The 16515-nt window shown below is 40.0% G+C and overlaps 1 protein-coding gene across 8 annotated transcripts in view; it reads left to right on the plus strand.

Annotated features, from left to right (window-relative positions):
- Positions 1-16515, plus strand: part of TEC (tec protein tyrosine kinase) — a 142579-nt gene that overhangs the window by 96967 nt on the left and 29097 nt on the right. For all 8 annotated transcript variants that reach the window (XR_014263871.1, XM_082462473.1, XM_082462478.1 and 5 more), the window contains 5 exons: positions 5916-6020; positions 8963-9044; positions 9706-9834; positions 11653-11699; positions 12896-13071. Coding sequence is in view for 7 of the 8 variants with exons in the window: in XM_082462473.1 (XP_082318599.1) it covers positions 5916-6020; positions 8963-9044; positions 9706-9834; positions 11653-11699; positions 12896-13071 (539 nt within the window). In the remaining variant the exon portion in view is untranslated. The remainder of the gene's footprint in view (positions 1-5915; positions 6021-8962; positions 9045-9705; positions 9835-11652; positions 11700-12895; positions 13072-16515) is intronic.

The raw sequence follows: 16515 nt of genomic DNA on the forward strand, positions 1-16515 counted from the left end.
CGTTTCATCATAGAATCACCAAGTTGGAAATGACTTTATTTTATTTATTCTACTTCTCCTGACACCAGAAAGATCTACATCAAAATTATTCCCAGTATCCACAAAAAAAAAAGTCATATCCATCTTGAGGTTTTCTTTCTTTCTCATGATTAATGTTTCCTGCTGCACTTGAGGCCCATTCTTTAAACTCTTTCTTTTAACTCTTTCTTTTAACTCTGTTCTGAGTAGAAAGGGAAAAGAACCTTTGTGTATAAAATAGACCTTTGATTCGTTGGAGATTTTTGGTAGAATACATCATTTTCTTTCTTTTTTCAAGGGTTGACTAGAACTCTTTTAAGTCTCTATCATGGTTCTTTGGCACCTCTGTGCCTTGCTGGCAGTAGAAGAAAGGAAGCCAGAATCAATCTTTAATCAATGTGGCTTAGTGAAGAAATGATCATGATGGAACACAGTGAATGGCAGTAGTAAGCTTTGGTGCTGTCCGTCTGCTGAGGACTGCAAGATCTAGGAATTCTATTGTATATTTTATTGTATATAACATATCTTTTGTCTGTGTTCCCTGGATGGTCCCTTGTCACTAAACATGACACGTCAGCAGCCATCTTTGGGTTTGTATTTATGGTCTGTTTTAATTGTTGTGTCCCATGGAGAAAGAACAGAGGCTGACTGAACACTAAACAATTTAGTGGGACCAAATGGAGGCCTAATGATAGGCTGACAGCGTGTGTGCAAACAGATGTGCATACTTCGATAGTTGGAAATAAGAGAGGGGAGGAAGAGGCCGTCACATGGCACACAGTCTTGCAAGCCTGAGGACGCCAGACGAACTGGTTTGGGGAGAGGGATTCAATTCCAGCAAACACCCCAGCCGTCACATTCAAGTAAGCTGTTAGTTTAAATCTTATTTATTGTCCAGTTTGTTTGCATTTAACTTGTGAACTCTTAACAGTCTTATAGTTGCTAAGAGTTATAAGCATGAGAAATTTCCACTTTTATGTTTGTACTTAGTTAAGTGGTATCAAGTTACTAAAGTGTACGTGGCACTTAAGAATTCAGGGTTGGAATTAAGAGTTCAGGTCCTGGTTTGTTGTATGACTTTCTGCCAGTTAATTATACCCTTTAAGTCTTGATTTCTTCATCTGTAAAATGGGGTGACAAGAGTTCCCATAATTATGTGAAGATTCATTGAGTTACCATGTGAGAGGTGCACATAGTGCCTGGCTCAGAGTGAATGCTCTGTAATTGTTAGGTTTTGACATAAGATAATTTTCTTTTTCTAAAATAAGAGTCCAGAAATATTCAGGCTTGAGAGACCGGGAGTCAGGTAAAAGCTTTTGTGATTTTGAGAGATCTGGGTTCAGTTCTGGTTCAGCCTCTTAGCCAGTCTTGTTACCTCTCAGATGCTCAGTTTCCTAACAATTTCCCAGGGTTGTTGTGAAGACGAATTAATAGTAAATGCTGCCATTTAGGGAGTGACTTCCTTGTGCCAGACACTGTACTGAGCACCTACATACCTTATCTTTATTCCTGCTTATAGCTTAGTGAAGTGAGGAGTATTATCCTATTCCTGACAGAGGAACTGAGAGAAGGCAGAGCGTGGCTGGACTCAGGATCTGCCTGCCTCCAAAGCTCATGCCCCCGACCTGAGGTCCCTTTGCAATGCACAGGTGATTCATCCAGTAGATTTCTTCTGTGGCAGGCAGCTGGGAATAGCCACATTAGGAACAGAAGTTGTGGTATAAGGGAAAGGGAGGGATCCTTGCAATACTGGAGGGAAACTCTTACTGCGTGTAATGGGTCTCAGGATGCCTTGGGAGAGGGGTGTAGAAAGGAGGACCTGAGGCTGGGTGTTCTGTAGATACACCTGGGGCCAGCCCTGGATATTTGTATACAATTATAAAAATTTAGTTTAATTTAGGATTGTTATTGATATTTTAAAAGTATTTTAATTCTGGAAATTAAAGGAAAACTGTGTATCTTGTAAGACTTGCCCAGGGGCAGGATCTCTTTCACCTAAATCCCAGTTCTACTATTCAGTTGATGTGTGGTTTTAAACAAGTCATATTTCATCTCTTTGTCTAGTTTCCCCATTTAAGCTGGTTTACAAATGGGTGAAATGGCCATTACTTACCTCTTCCTAATTTGGTCTCAAATAACCATTTTGGTGTCCTTTCCTACACTTTCCCTGAACCACCCTGAACTTCAGCCACAAGGAATTTCTTTCTGTTCCCTAAATCAGTGCTTTGTTGTTTTTGCTGCCTGAATTCTCTTCTCCACTTTCTCTAAAGAAAAACTCCTACTTATCCTTTAAAAACCAAAATATCATTTCCTCCCCAAAACTTGCCCAGCTTTTCCTGGCCCAATCACTGCCTCACTCCATAGCGTACCATGAGCGCATGACTTCATCTTTATTTGATTATGAATCACTCCCCTCTTCCCCTTCCACCTACCATATGATTGTGAATTCCTCTTGAGGGAACCCTCAACCCCCTTCCATAACGTTGAAGCTGCAGCACACAGTGCTGTGCTTGGTGTCTGATCAGTGTTTGCTGGCAGGATAGGTAAAATAATGAATGGCCAACTTAAGTGTGAACCTTTATCTGCAAACTTCATAGCAAAGTATTTGGATTAATAAGCCCAAATATTAGCATAATACAATATATTATATATCATGGAACATGTATTTAGGGGGCATAAACCAGCTCAGTATACCAGTCATCTCAAACTTTCCTGTGTGGATTGACTGCCATCTGACAGCTGCTTTTAGTCACAGGGGCAAGTGGTGAGTGGAGACAGGCATCTTAGAAGCCGACCACAGTCTGCTTCTCAAGAAAGAGAGCCGGTAGGTGATAAATGACCCCAGAGCAGTGTCTAGAAAAACTCCATGATGTCAACAGGGATTTTCTCCAGAGTTGGGGGATTAAGGGTCATTTGATTTTCTTTGTGCTGTTAGTATTTTCTAAGGTTTCTACGGTGAACACGTGTGACTTATTAATAGGAGGATGGCGCTCTGGCAGTTTCTTTTGCACACTAACTGGCATAGGCCCAGGAGCAGGGTAGGTGGCCCTGTCTGACCAGACCCTTTGGCACTGTGCAGCAGGTTCTTTACAAGCTGGCCCCTGCTCACCTTTCCATCCTGCCTCATGTACCCTGTGCTTCAGCCATACTGACCTTTATTTTCTACTTATTTATGTGGCAAACACTCATAGGTATGATACTACAGGTCACTCTTCTAAGCACTTTGCAAATACTAACTCATTTAACTCATAACTATCTAATAGTATCTATGAAGTGGATACTATTATTATTCCTATTTTATAGATGAGGCAACCTAGGTCATTCTGGAATATGTTTTTCATCCCATGTGCTGTGCTGGTCATTTCCCTCCCTATGATATTATCGGAATTTCCTTTCAGAAATTATTGTGTAAGTCTTGGTTCCTCTGTATTCTCTTAGCATCTTTTTTATATTCAGTACTTACTACGTTGGATGATAAAGTTGCTGTGTATGTCTCTCCCACAGGTAAACTTGGGCAAGTGACTTAATTTTTGTTTCTTCCTTTTGTAAGATGTGTCTAATAACACTTATCTCACAGAGGATCTGAGGATTAAATGGCACAGCATTTGGACTGTATGCTCAGGAAATGAGCTTTACCTATATGGACTTGATATATTCCTTGACACAGTTGCTGGCACAGAACAGGTGTTGTCCTGTGGGAGACTGAGTGGAAGGGACAGAAGGAAAGCCTGGGTGACCCAAAGTCAAGGCCACTGCAGGAGAAGAGAGTGGAGCACCCCCAAATGCCTCGTAACAGCCTGAGCAGAAGACAGCTGAGCGAAGGCTGTTGGGTTTGGTCATTGGTGGTGTTTTTGAGAACAGCTTTAGCAGCTGTGACAAGAGGGGCGGCGGATTGCAAGTGGTTAAGGAGGAGTGGGCGGGAAGGAAATGAAGACTGATGGTGTAATCATCTCTCTCTCAGCAAGGGAAGAGCAGAGTTAGGGGCAGTAGCAGGGCCAGAAGAAGGTTCTTGGTATGGATGGCAGAGGCCTGAAGGTGTCTAGGCAGGAGAAGTAAAAACCTTAGAAGAGCGCGGGTGGAGAGAATGTTCCTCTCCCTATTGTGGCTGAAGCTCAGGCCATGCTCAGAATCCAGGTTGCCCCCGCAGGGACTTGGCTCCATTAATTTTGTCACCTGTTTGCAGCTGGAGCATCCAAGGTCTGGGGAGCTTTAGGATCCCAGCTTTCAGTTGGGATCCTTGGGTAATGTGTTTAACCTGTCCGAGCTGCAGTTTCCTCATCTGTAAAATGAGAATTTTGTGAGCATGAAAGGAAATGACATCTGTTAAGTGCCACTATGGTGTCCTTAGCTGTTGTGTCCTTTTAACCTTCTCATAGAGGCAGGATGAAAGAGAAGAAAAAAAGGGTAAATCTTAGGGTGCTTTAGACCTGCAGAAGGAAGAAGTTGCGGGTGTGCTCCTGGGACAGCTGTTCTCTTCTCCATGAAGTAGGGGAATGGGAAGGGTTTGTAGCCCTGATGAGACTGGTGGGCTCCATGGAGGCCACCAGGTTCTCTCCACTAGAGATACACAGAAGACCTGAGGACAGCAGCGAAGGCCTGGCTAAGCACAAAGAGGACAGTTAGGATTGTTTCGTGACCTTCTGCAGCCAGGCATGCATGAGTCGAAAAAGGTGTGGGTAGAACTGGGAGCTGACGGAAATGCCGGGGGTACGGGGATTCGTGTGCTGGGGGGTGGGAGGCAGGGAGAGAGAGACAGGGGGAGAGAGGGAGGGTGGGAGGATGCACTGGTGAAATGACAGCCAGACGCCACATGGGAGCTGATGGCCTGGGAGGGTTGGCAGGTCTGAAGGTCACATGGTGACAGTGAGGATGCAGAGCTGGTTACTGGGAGCAGGATAGGGACCCCAAAGGTTGTGGCCAGAGGGGAGTTTCAAAGCATTAGATGAAGCAATTTTGAATGACTAGGTCCAGGGGAGGGCTGGGTCACCCAAAATAATCCAATGTTCTTCATCTTCATTTCTCTACTTCTATTCTTTGTCATATGACTATCTACACCCCCTCCTAAAATAACCTTAGTCTTTATACAGCGTTTTGTGTGGGATGTATCGGTTAATATAATTCAGTAAACATTTTTTATTTCTTCATTGTATTTGTAATAATTTTTAATGGATATGATATATCAAGTTATCTTTGCACATACTACTTTGTATCTTCCGGATTTTTCCCTGGGATAAATTCTCAGATGTGAGATTACTGTTCTCAAGAGTGTGAATGATTCGGAGGAGGGAGTCTTGGTATGTCATTAATTACTTGCTGTAGGGAGATTTGCACTGAGCAGGGAGGAAAGGCGATAGGGAAGGGAAAAAAAAAAAAAAAGAAAGAAAAAAGAAAATTCAAATATAGACTCTGAATGGAGGCTTTATGTGAGCGTCCTATGTCCATCTCACATCCTCCTGAGTTCCGTGTGCTGGAGTGGAAGATGTAACTGGTGGAGTTTGTGTTTGTGATTGAGTGCTTGGTTTGGTCTCTGATGCTTTCTTTTTCGGGGGAGAGGGGATGGCTGTCATCAAGAAGTTGAAGAAGTTACAGTGTGTGTCTGAGAGGAAGGCACAATCAAAGGGACTCTCTTTCTAAACAGATCTAGAGCTTTTGGAGGAGGGCAAGGACAGAGCAATTTCATCTTTGGAAATTAAAGGACTTAATTATTTTGATTACAGTCCTCATAGTGTTAGTATTTTGAATAATTTTAACAATATAGGGAGACATGGTTTAGATAATTATTAAGGAAATTGTAATATTTTGAATCAATGATTTTTTGAAACAAATATTATTATTAATGACATTTTTTCCTTAACTTATGGTTGGAATGGTTCTCTCTCTTTTTTTTCTTTTAACAGAAAAAGTACAGAAAGGGATGTATTGATGTGTCAAAAATCAGATGTGTGGAAATAGTGAAGAACGATGATGGTGTCATTCCGTGTCAAAATAAATATCCATTTCAGGTGAGCTGGCATATTTTTGTGACGGTGAAATTCTGGGCTTTTAGTCATGCTTACCATTTGACATTAGTGTTTCCTGTCATTGCTTTGTTGATTGATTTCTTTCAGCTTTGTTGAAGTATAATTCACACAGAAGAATTGTATATATTTAAGGTGTACGATCTGATGTTTTGATATATGTAAACATTGTGAAATGATCCCTACAATCAAGCCAATTAGCATATCCATCATTTCACATAGTTGCCATTTTCTTTTCTTCCCTTCTTTTTTTTTTTTTTTTTTTTTGGTGGTGAGAATACTTAGCTACCTTCTTAACAAATTTCAAATATGCAGTATCGTTAACTGTAGTCCCCATGCTGTACTTTAGATCTCCAGAACTCATTCATCTCGCATAACTGAAACTTTGTACCCTTTGACCAACATCTCCCCATTGCCCCCCTTCACCTGCCCCTGGCAACCACTTTTTTGCTCTCTGTTTCTAAGAGCTTGTTTAAAATTCTACATCTGAGGTCATGTAATGTTTCTCTTTCTGTGTCTGGTTTATTTCGCTTAGCATAATGTCCTCCAGGTTCATCCATGTTGTTGCAAGTGGATGGATTTTCTTTTTTAAAGCTGAATAATATCCCACTGTGTGTGTGTGTGTGTGTGTGTGTGTGTGTGTGTGTGTATCAATTGTCTTTATTTATTCATCTGTCCCCGGACATCTCCTCATGTTTACCAACCCTGAGGCTCTCAGAACCCTCTCCTTTTTGGGTTTTCATAGAGGCTTCGTTACATGGGCATGATTGTTTACATCATCGGCCATTGATGATTGAACTCAATCTCCAGCTCCTCTCCCCTCCTCAGAGGTGGGGGGTAGTGGGACTGAAAGTTCTAACCCTCTAATCACAGGGTTGGCTTCACTGGCAACCAGCCCTCATCCCTAGGGGCTCTCCAGTAGTCACCTTATTAGTATAACAAAAGACACCTGTATCATTCTCAGCACAGGAAATTCCAAGAGTTTTCTAGGAGCTCTGTGTCGGGAACCAGGGTAGAGACCAATATATATTTCTTATGGTGAATCACAGTATCACAGGTGTGAAAGTCATGGGCCAAATGAGGCAACTACAGCTCCACGTCCCTCATAGAGCTTTATCTTTACTTCTTTATCACATCTCATTTTCTGTCTTGTAGTAAGGTATTTGATTTATTTTTGTATCTCATGTAGTCCCAGCAAAGTGCTAGTTGGATGAGTTAATCACTGAGCAGAATATAGCAGTATTTGTTCTATGGTGTTCCCATTGCTGTTTGACTGCACTTATTTGATTAAAGTGAATGAGAAGGGATTGTCAACAAAAAATTAGTCAGTCAATCTAAGAAAGAAATGGAAAATTTTATTCAAGCCAAATTTGAGGATTATAACCTGGGAAGAGAATCTCAGAAAGCTCTGAGAACTATTCTGCCCATTAGAAGTCAAGACACAGTTATGTAAATTTCTTGAGACAGAGGGCTGGACATCGTATGATGTATTATTGACAGTTTACGTATTCCAGATCTAAGCGGCATCACAGTGGGTCATGTGACCCCTTACAAGATCAGGAAGGATCAGGAATGCTATCTTTTAAGGAGTGATTGCTGCTAGGAGAATCTTGCTCTTTAGGGTTGAGCAGGTTTTTCTGCTGATGGGGAGGTTTGGTGATGCATAATAGAGTTATACAATGCACAATGCAGGGAGAGAGGAGACCAAAGGGCAGAGAAGAATTTTTTGTTTAAATTTCTCTTGTCTTGCCATAAAAATATAACTTTTATTCCACAAGATTATCTATTGAATATGGTCAGGAACAGCCAATTATTGATGAAAGAGCTATCTGTGTTCAATCCAGTGACATGGTAAAGGAGGTTTCTAGCCAGATTTGTTTTTTGGGTTTTTTTTGTTTTTTTTGTTTTTGGCCGCAAGCAGCTTGCGGGACCTTACAGGACCTTAGTTCCCCAACCAGGGATCCAACCCGGGCCCCCCACCCCCACCCCCGCGGCAGTGGAAGCACAGAGTCCTAACCACTGGACCACCAGGGAAGTCCCCAGATACTTTTTAGTCAATTGGGGTATTTCCACCTTGTGACTTACCATCAAGGGTAAAGTGATAGACCAAAGACAAAATTCTTGGGTTAGTTTCCCATGCTTAATTTTATTCTTAATATTAAGAATATTAAGAATAAGACTGTTTAATTGCTCACCTGGAGGTACCTCTGGAAGAGGTACTGTGGTTAAAAGTTTGGACTCTGGAGTCAGGATCCTGGCTTTCTGGATGACCAGCCAAATGCTGATGGGCAGGTAACTTAAGGGGCACCATTTGCAGTGCATTCTATGTGAATAGTGCCTCTGGGAGTTATCTAGAATTGGGGTGTCTTGGATAGGCCTTAGTCTCCTCCTCTGTAAAATGGAAATACTAATACCTTGATGGTAGGATTAGTTGAGTTAATGTCTGTAAAGCACAAAGTATAGAGTTGGGGTGGTCAGTGATTAATTAAGATACCTACTGCAGTTATTTATAGTGGCAAAAGGAAGGTATAGGAGTGATGTTGAAAGAGTAGTCCATTCATCTCAAATATTATTCAGAAAAATATTCGATTGGAATAGTCCCTGTTATACCAAGTTTACTTAAGGAACTTTAGTTAATTAGATCGCAAGAAATAACCAGATTGGCAAAGCATCCTGGCCTCTGTATATATTTTTTTTCTGTAAAAGCACAGTCCTTTGTAAAATGTGTATCCCACTGGATGGAGACATGAAGAAATAGATGTGCTTTTGTAAGAAGGGAATGTAGGTTCTTTGGATTGGAAGTAATTGACTTTTGGTCAATCATTTCAGAATCCTTTATTGTTGCCTGTGGTACCAAGGGCTCTGTGCTAGGCAAGCGTGCTGTGTCTAAGCTTTTCTCACCTGTTCCATCTTTTGTCTTATTTCAGGTTGTGCATGATGCTAACACACTTTACATTTTTGCACCTAGTGCACAAAGCAGGGACCGGTGGGTGAAGAAGTTAAAAGAAGGTAAAACTCATATAATAAAATATTAATCTGTACATAATTTCAGAATATAACATTGTTGTCACTAAGACAGAGATACGGCTAGTGTATCTTGCATTTATAATCTTTTAATCTACAGTAAGTGTTTCTCCAAGAACATTCTCTGTTAGTGTAAGTGACACATGTTGAAGTTAACTTCCTTTTTTATAATCTGGTTCCTTCTAGTGGCATATACATAGTTTTTAAGAAGAACGTGCTTCCATTTAATGTGTAATACATTTGGAGGTGACTAAGCACCGGGCTTTTATGGTAACAGGATTTGGTATTTTCTAAGAAATTGCCTATGTAGTCAACATTTGATGTGGATCAATTGACTTGTATGTAAAGTATACTAATCAGTGATTTGACCTGCATAATCCTCATCGCTTTTTCTGCAGAACAAAATGGTGGTGGGCTGACTTTTGTGTTTATCCATCACGGTGTAGCAGAGGTCACTTCTGTTAACAAGGGTGCCTCACCAAAAAAAGAGGTGAAAGAGAACTCTGTGGATTTTCTGAATGCTGGATTATATGTTATGAGGGTTTCCTCATAATAAACATAGTATTTGAGAAAGAATGATCAACAGGAAACATTCTGTTATCTCTGTTTTATTTCACTCATCATTTAATGTGTCTATGAATTACAGAAATAAAGAACAACAATAATATTATGATTAAATATCATCCTAAATTTTGGGCAGACGGAAGTTATCAGTGTTGCAGACAAACTGAAAAACTAGCACCTGGATGTGAAAGATATAATCTGTTTGAGAGTAGTAAGTATTAATTTTATTCTGTAGTTATATTGTGCTCAGGATGTACATACTGTTGGTATTATTGGGAGAAAGTGACATGATTTTGATTTTGATGTTGGTTAAATATGGCCTTCACATTTTCTAGCACAGTGTAAACATAGGGTAGGTGTATTTTTGTAAGAATAATTTTATTTAGTTAGCAGTAGGACCATCTCATGGAATCAGAAGGTCTGTTTTTGGGAGTTTTCATCACAATATGAAAGCCTACTAAAAATGACTCTGTTAAAAGTGTGAGCCTAATGTAGCACCATCAGCAGCTTTTCTCTTCTCTTTTTTTAAAGCTTTACTGAGGTATAATTAACAAAATTGTAACATATTTAAATTTTACAGTGAGATGACTGGATATACTTATCTATTCATTGGAAAGGATTCCTCCCATTGAGTTAATAAACACATCCATCACCTTGCATGTTTACCTTTGTGTGTGTGTGTGTGTGTGTGTGTGTGTGTGTGAAAACATTTAAGTTCTACTCTCTTGGTAAACTTCAGTTATACACTACAGTGCTATCAACCATAGTCACCATGTTATACGTTAGATCCTCAGACCTTATTTATCTTTTTTTCCTGCTCTCTATATATTTTAATTGAGTTGTAATTAACATACCTTATTCATCTTATAACTGAAAGCTTTTACTAACATCTCTATTTCCCCCACCCCCCCATCCCCTGGCAACCATTTTTCTACTCTCTATTTCTATGAGTTTGACTTTTTTTTTTTTTTTTTTTTAAGCTTCCCCATGTAAGTGATACCATGTGGCATTTGTCCTTTTTTGTCTGGCTTATTTCACTTAGCATAATGCCCTCCAACTTTATCCATGTTGTCACAAATGATAGGATTTCCTTCTTTTTCTAAGGCTGAATAATATTCCATTCTCTATATATATATGCCACATTTTCTTTATCTAGTCATCTGTTGATGGATGCTTAGGTTGTTTCTATACCTTGGCTATCGTGAATAATGCTACCGTGAACATGGGAGTGCAGATATCTCTTTAAGGTATTGATTTTGTTTCTTTTGTGTATATACCCAGAAGTGGGATTGCTGGATCATATGGTAGTTGTATTTTTAATTTTGGGGGGAACCTCTATATTATTTTCCATAGTGGCTGCATCAATTTACATTCCCACAAGCAGTGCACAAGGGTCCCCTTTTCTCCACATCCTTACCAGCACTTGTTATCATGTGTGGTTTTTAGAATTGCTATCATAATATGTATAAGATGGTATCTTATTGTGGTTTGACTTGCATTTCCCTAATGATTAGTTATGTCGAGCACCTTTTAAGGTACCTATTGGCCATTTGTATGTCTTTAAAAAAAGTGTCTGTTTAGGTCCTTTGTCCACTTTTAATTGAGTTATTATTATTTGTTTTAACTATTGAGTTGTATGAATTCCTTGTATACTTTGGATGTTAACCCCTTCTCAGATATGTGGGTTGCAAATATTTTCTCCCCTTCTGTTGGTTGCCTTTTCATTTTGTTGATGGTTTCCTCGGCTGAGCAGAAGCTTTTTGGTTCTGAGGTAGTCCCATTTGTTTACAGTGAACAAGACACGGCCCCAATCCCTGCGGCATTTACAGTCTGTTCAAGAAGGCAGAAATACAAACTGGCTTTAATAGCATTTTAAAAAATCTGTTCTAAAATAGTATTACAAGCAAAATGCACCAGAGTGAGAGAGTCTGAGTGGACTTCCTGTTATGGGTTCATTTTTACTTTTCCTTAAAACTATCAATCATTGGTAGACGGCATTTTGACCTATTTTTGTCGTTGTCATTTTCAGGCGTAAGAAAAGCACTACCTCGAGCACCAGCACCGGAAACAAAGAAGGTAAGCTGGTCTTTAACGTTTGGAAACATCTGCAGTTTATTAAGTATGTTTATGTTCATTCCTGTGGTGCTGCTCCCTGCAAGGGTCACGTCGGAAATGGATAGACTATGGCTCACTTGATTTGGTTTTTTTTTTGGTGTCAAATAATATCAATTTAATTGTATCAGATATTATCATCTGGCATTCTGCCTGTATTTTGGCTTCGAGAATTATACAAGAGGCATGGGACTTTAAAGGAATATTTCAGTCTTAAGACCCCAGTATTATGACAAAGGAGTGACTGTGAATAGTGGAGTATGGTAGAAAACACATGTACTTTGCACTCAGGAGGAGCCTGATCCAGCATGAATCTGAGATGGGTGACTTCGGGTGGGATACTTCAGCCATTGTTTCCTTAGTTGTAAAATGGAAATGATATACTCTACTTCATGGGATTAGTATTAAGAATAAATGAGACTACAGATGAACTTATTTACAAAACAGAAACAGACTCACAGATGTAGAAAACAAACTTACGGTTACCAGAGAGGGAGGGGGATAAATTAGGAGTTTGGGATTAGCAGATAAAAACTACTATATATAAAATAGATAAACAACAAGGTCCTACTGTATAGCACAGGGAACTATATTCAATATCCTGTAATACACCATAATGAAAAACAATATGTAAAAGAATATATACTGAATCACTTGGCTGTACATGAGAAACTAACACATTGTAAATCAGCTATACTTCAATTAAAAAAAAATGAGAAACAGTATGCTAGCTAGGTACTAAGAGTACCTTATTGTGGTTTGACTTGCACACAGCAGGCACAAAGCAGTGCAGATTCCTTTGAGTGGGAGGAGACCCGACAGAAGTAGTTCTGCTTTTCCCCACTGAAGGCCATTAAATGGTGGGTCTGCCTTTAGTCCTCCTGGTTTCTACTCACGTTACCCTTGCCTCTCCCTGGAAAGCTAGTCCTGACACTGAGCAGAAGCCGTTTGATGTTTAAAGACAGCTTTTGCTCTTGTCCTAGCTTCTGAAACCCATGAGAGGTCCAGTAGCATCAATATCATCAAACTTATGGTGCGGGTTCACCAGATTATCTACGGCAGACTTTATACTGTGGGGACGTGCGCATTGCTTGGTGTTTTACTGCACACCCAGTTTCAAACAGAAGACTAAACTTTTACATGTTACCTCCTTTTCTTAGCGAAGGCCTCCCCCACCAATTCCACCTGAAGAAGAAGGTAATAGTGAAGAAATAGTTGTAGCCATGTATGATTTCCAAGCGACAGAAGCACATGATCTCAGATTAGAGAGAGGCCAGGAGTATATCATCTTGGAAAAGAATGATGTTCATTGGTGGAGAGCAAGAGATAAATATGGGTAGGTATTCCCTCTCTGTGGGTGATACACAGTGGGTGGCTGGGAGTTAAATACTGAGTGAGAAGAGGATAACCTGTGACTGTTATGTAATGAGACTAGTTCAGCGGCCATAAATGAAAACATATGTTATTACTTTGCAGTAACACAATGTATTCTTAGTAGTGACTCAATAAATATAAATGACTCAACCACTCCTTTCCAGAAATTAGAATCCATTACACCAGTCTCTTTCTCATCCATTATATGTCTAATTGGATTGTTTGATCTTGGGGGAAATTACATTTTAGGTCCCTTCCCCCCGCACCCCACCCCCAAGATAAAGTAATCTTAGATTTGTCTAAGAGAGAGAGAATGTGTATGTGTGTGTTTGTGTCTGTCTTTCTGTCTATATGTATGTGCATATGTGTCTATGTCTAAAATACATACATTCAAGAAATTTAAAAACAAACATTATTTATACAAAATAATTTAGGATTTAAAGAGAATAGTCCTTTCAACCTTATTATTGGTAAATAATGGGTAAATGTGGATAAACATAGGGGATGAGTCTTAGGCTTCGTTAAGGAAGCTCTGTGTCCGGTGCTTACCTCTGAAACATAATCCTGTTTATATTCTGAGTTCCAGTGGGTAGGAAGAGGAGGACTCTTTTGTCCTGCCTGGTTAGAGCATGTCCGCCCTCCAAGTCTGCTTTCTCACCTCCTGTCCCACCCCCAGTTCCAGTTCTCTGTTCCTCAGGTCACTTCTGGAGAAGCAGTGGAAGCCCCTGGTTTGGGCAGGGTCCGTGTCTTCTGTTCACTTCTCAGCAGTGGTAGATCTCCTGAGTGCTGGTTTGCTGTGCATTATTACCTTTTTGGAAACCTTTTAATCTATGTTTACAAGAAGGTCATCACTGCTTTTTTTTTGCCAAACACTGTAGAAGATTGATTTTTATTTTTTATTATAGACATTTTCAGATATCCAAAAAGTACATGATAGTATAATGGAGCCTCTTGTCACTTGACTTCAGAAATTACCAACATTTGGCCAGTCTTGACTGTAAAATCTTCCCAACTGTTTTTTCTCAAGTATTTAAAACTAAATTCAAATCATCATGTCATTTCACCCCTAAGTCTAACCGCTAAAGATTTTTTTAAACAACTGCTGTGTCATTATCGTACTTAACAATAAGTTAAAAAACATCATCTGTAGGCTTTCCCGCAACATTTTCAGGACTAGAAGAAGAGTACAAATAAAAGCCCAGATATCATATGTTTAAATATTTAGAAGTTATAAGTCAAGCTAACAAACTGGTAAATAAGATACAATTTATCCTCCAGCTTGACAAACATACCTTCAAAATGACAAGGAAGGCAAGGTTTGGATTGGAGTTCCATGCCAGAATGTGATAGTGCACAGAGGGCCAGCTCCCTGGGGTGTCTCCCTTCTCTCTTCCCTTCTGCCCTGGGCTCCATCTCACACGTACCATGTGAATCTCCCAGCCGTACCTCCAAACTCTGTCCACATGATTTGCAAAAGCCACCCCCCAACTTGGTCACTCCTTGGACCTGGGCTGGAGTGGGTGCACACAATCAGCATCATTTGCTTTTCAAAGGATGAAACCCATTGGAAAGGCCCATGTAGGGCTTGGTAGTGGGCAGAGAATTCTGGGGCCCTAGTTATGCAGATGATGGTCCAGAGGAGGGCTGAGGGATCATGGGCTTTAACATCCTCTCGAAAGTGTGAGGTCAGAGCAGGGGCCCTCTGGCCCAGGTGGAAGGATTGTACCAACTCTGTAATTCTGGTTTCCCTTGATTAGCTCTAATCTGTATTTTACAGTTTAATCAAGGTTAAAACAAGGTCCACACATTGCATTTTGGCTGATAGGTCTCACGTCTTTCTTTTATTCTATAACAATCCCTAGCCTTTTTTTTTTTTCTCATTTTTGATTTATTGATAAAACCAGGTTATTCTCTCTATGAAATGAGCCACAATCTAGATTAAGCTGTTTGCTTCCACATGGTATCATTTAATATGTATCTGTGTCCTGTATATCTGGTTGTTCCGCTTCTGATGATGCCAGGATTACTCATTGGTTCAGGTGTCAACATTATCCCTCCATCATAAAGTTCTTTATCAATGTTTCACCTAATGATTTTGGCATCCATTGATGATTATTGCTTAGATCCATTATTTCATTAGGGATAGCAAAATGGTGATTTTTCTAATTCTGTCATTCCATCTGCATTTATTAAATCTCTAAAGAAGAACTGCCTCATGAACCAGTTCATTTAGTTCATTCAGGAAAGGCAAGATACATTTTGGATTCTTATCTTTTACCAACTTTTCAGAATAATGAGTTGATGACCAAGCTTCCTCTGTTGATAACAATGGTAACCAATAATGTTTTGTGTTATTATAGATGCTTATATATTTGGTTTCAGTCTATTGCAGTCATCATTCTTTTTGCTTGAATTGTCCCATCGTGGGTCAGTGGTAGCTATTTTTGATTGGGGACGCTTTTAGTGTTTCTCAGCTTCCCTGCTTTCTGAATAAAATAAAATAGCTCACGTTCATCTTGTATTTTTCCTGGCCAAACCTGCAACTTGCCATTTCCCCAAGGAGTTCTGGCTCCTTGTAGTAAGAAGCAATATTTAGAGACAACAGTTGGGTGCTTGGATTCTAATTGCTGCTGGGTTGTTGTTGCTTCTAGATCTTGCTCCGTGCAACAGAGCTACATATATGCACTGGTGTGTGTGTGTGTGTTATGAGTTCTTACTGATAGTTCAAATTCAAATTTAAGATTACAAGGTTTTTACTCAACTTAGAAATTTTATACATGTATCTCTCTTATGCTGAAATTCTTGGCTCCAACCAAGATTTTACCTGATATGATTACTCCTTAAACTGTAATGTGCATAGGAGATAGGAGTCATCTGGGGTAAAATCAAAGATTCCATAGGCCCACATAGGCCTTCTCAGTTCAGATCTCTTGGGGTATGACCCAGGAATTTGCTTTTTTTTTTGGTTGTGCACCACGCGGCTTGCAGAATCTCAGTTCCCTGACCAGGGATCGAACCCGCACCCAGTGCATTGGAAGCACAGAGCCTTAACCACTGGATCGCCAGGGAAGTCCCGGAATTTGCCTTTTTAACAAGTGACCTGATGATACTGGTGTAGATGTCAGGCATTACCCTCTGTGAAACAATGCACTACACAGACTGTTGAGGTATTGGAGTGATGGGTGTTTATATCCAACACTTCAACTTTTCTGAAGTAGTGGTTTCTTTAAAACATCCCAAGAAATTGTGAATTCAAAAGAAGCATCATGGAATATTAGGAAGGGCTCTGAACCTAGTCACAAGTTCAGAATTCAAGTTATGGCCCTGTTGCTGGCTGGCTTTGAGACCTTGAGAAAGTCTCTCAACCTTTCTAAGCCTTAGTTTCCCCACCAAAAAGTGGGTACAA

This window comes from Balaenoptera physalus, assembly GCF_965194825.1.
Source record: "Balaenoptera physalus genome assembly, chromosome: 5".
Classification (NCBI taxonomy): Eukaryota; Metazoa; Chordata; class Mammalia; order Artiodactyla; family Balaenopteridae; genus Balaenoptera; species Balaenoptera physalus.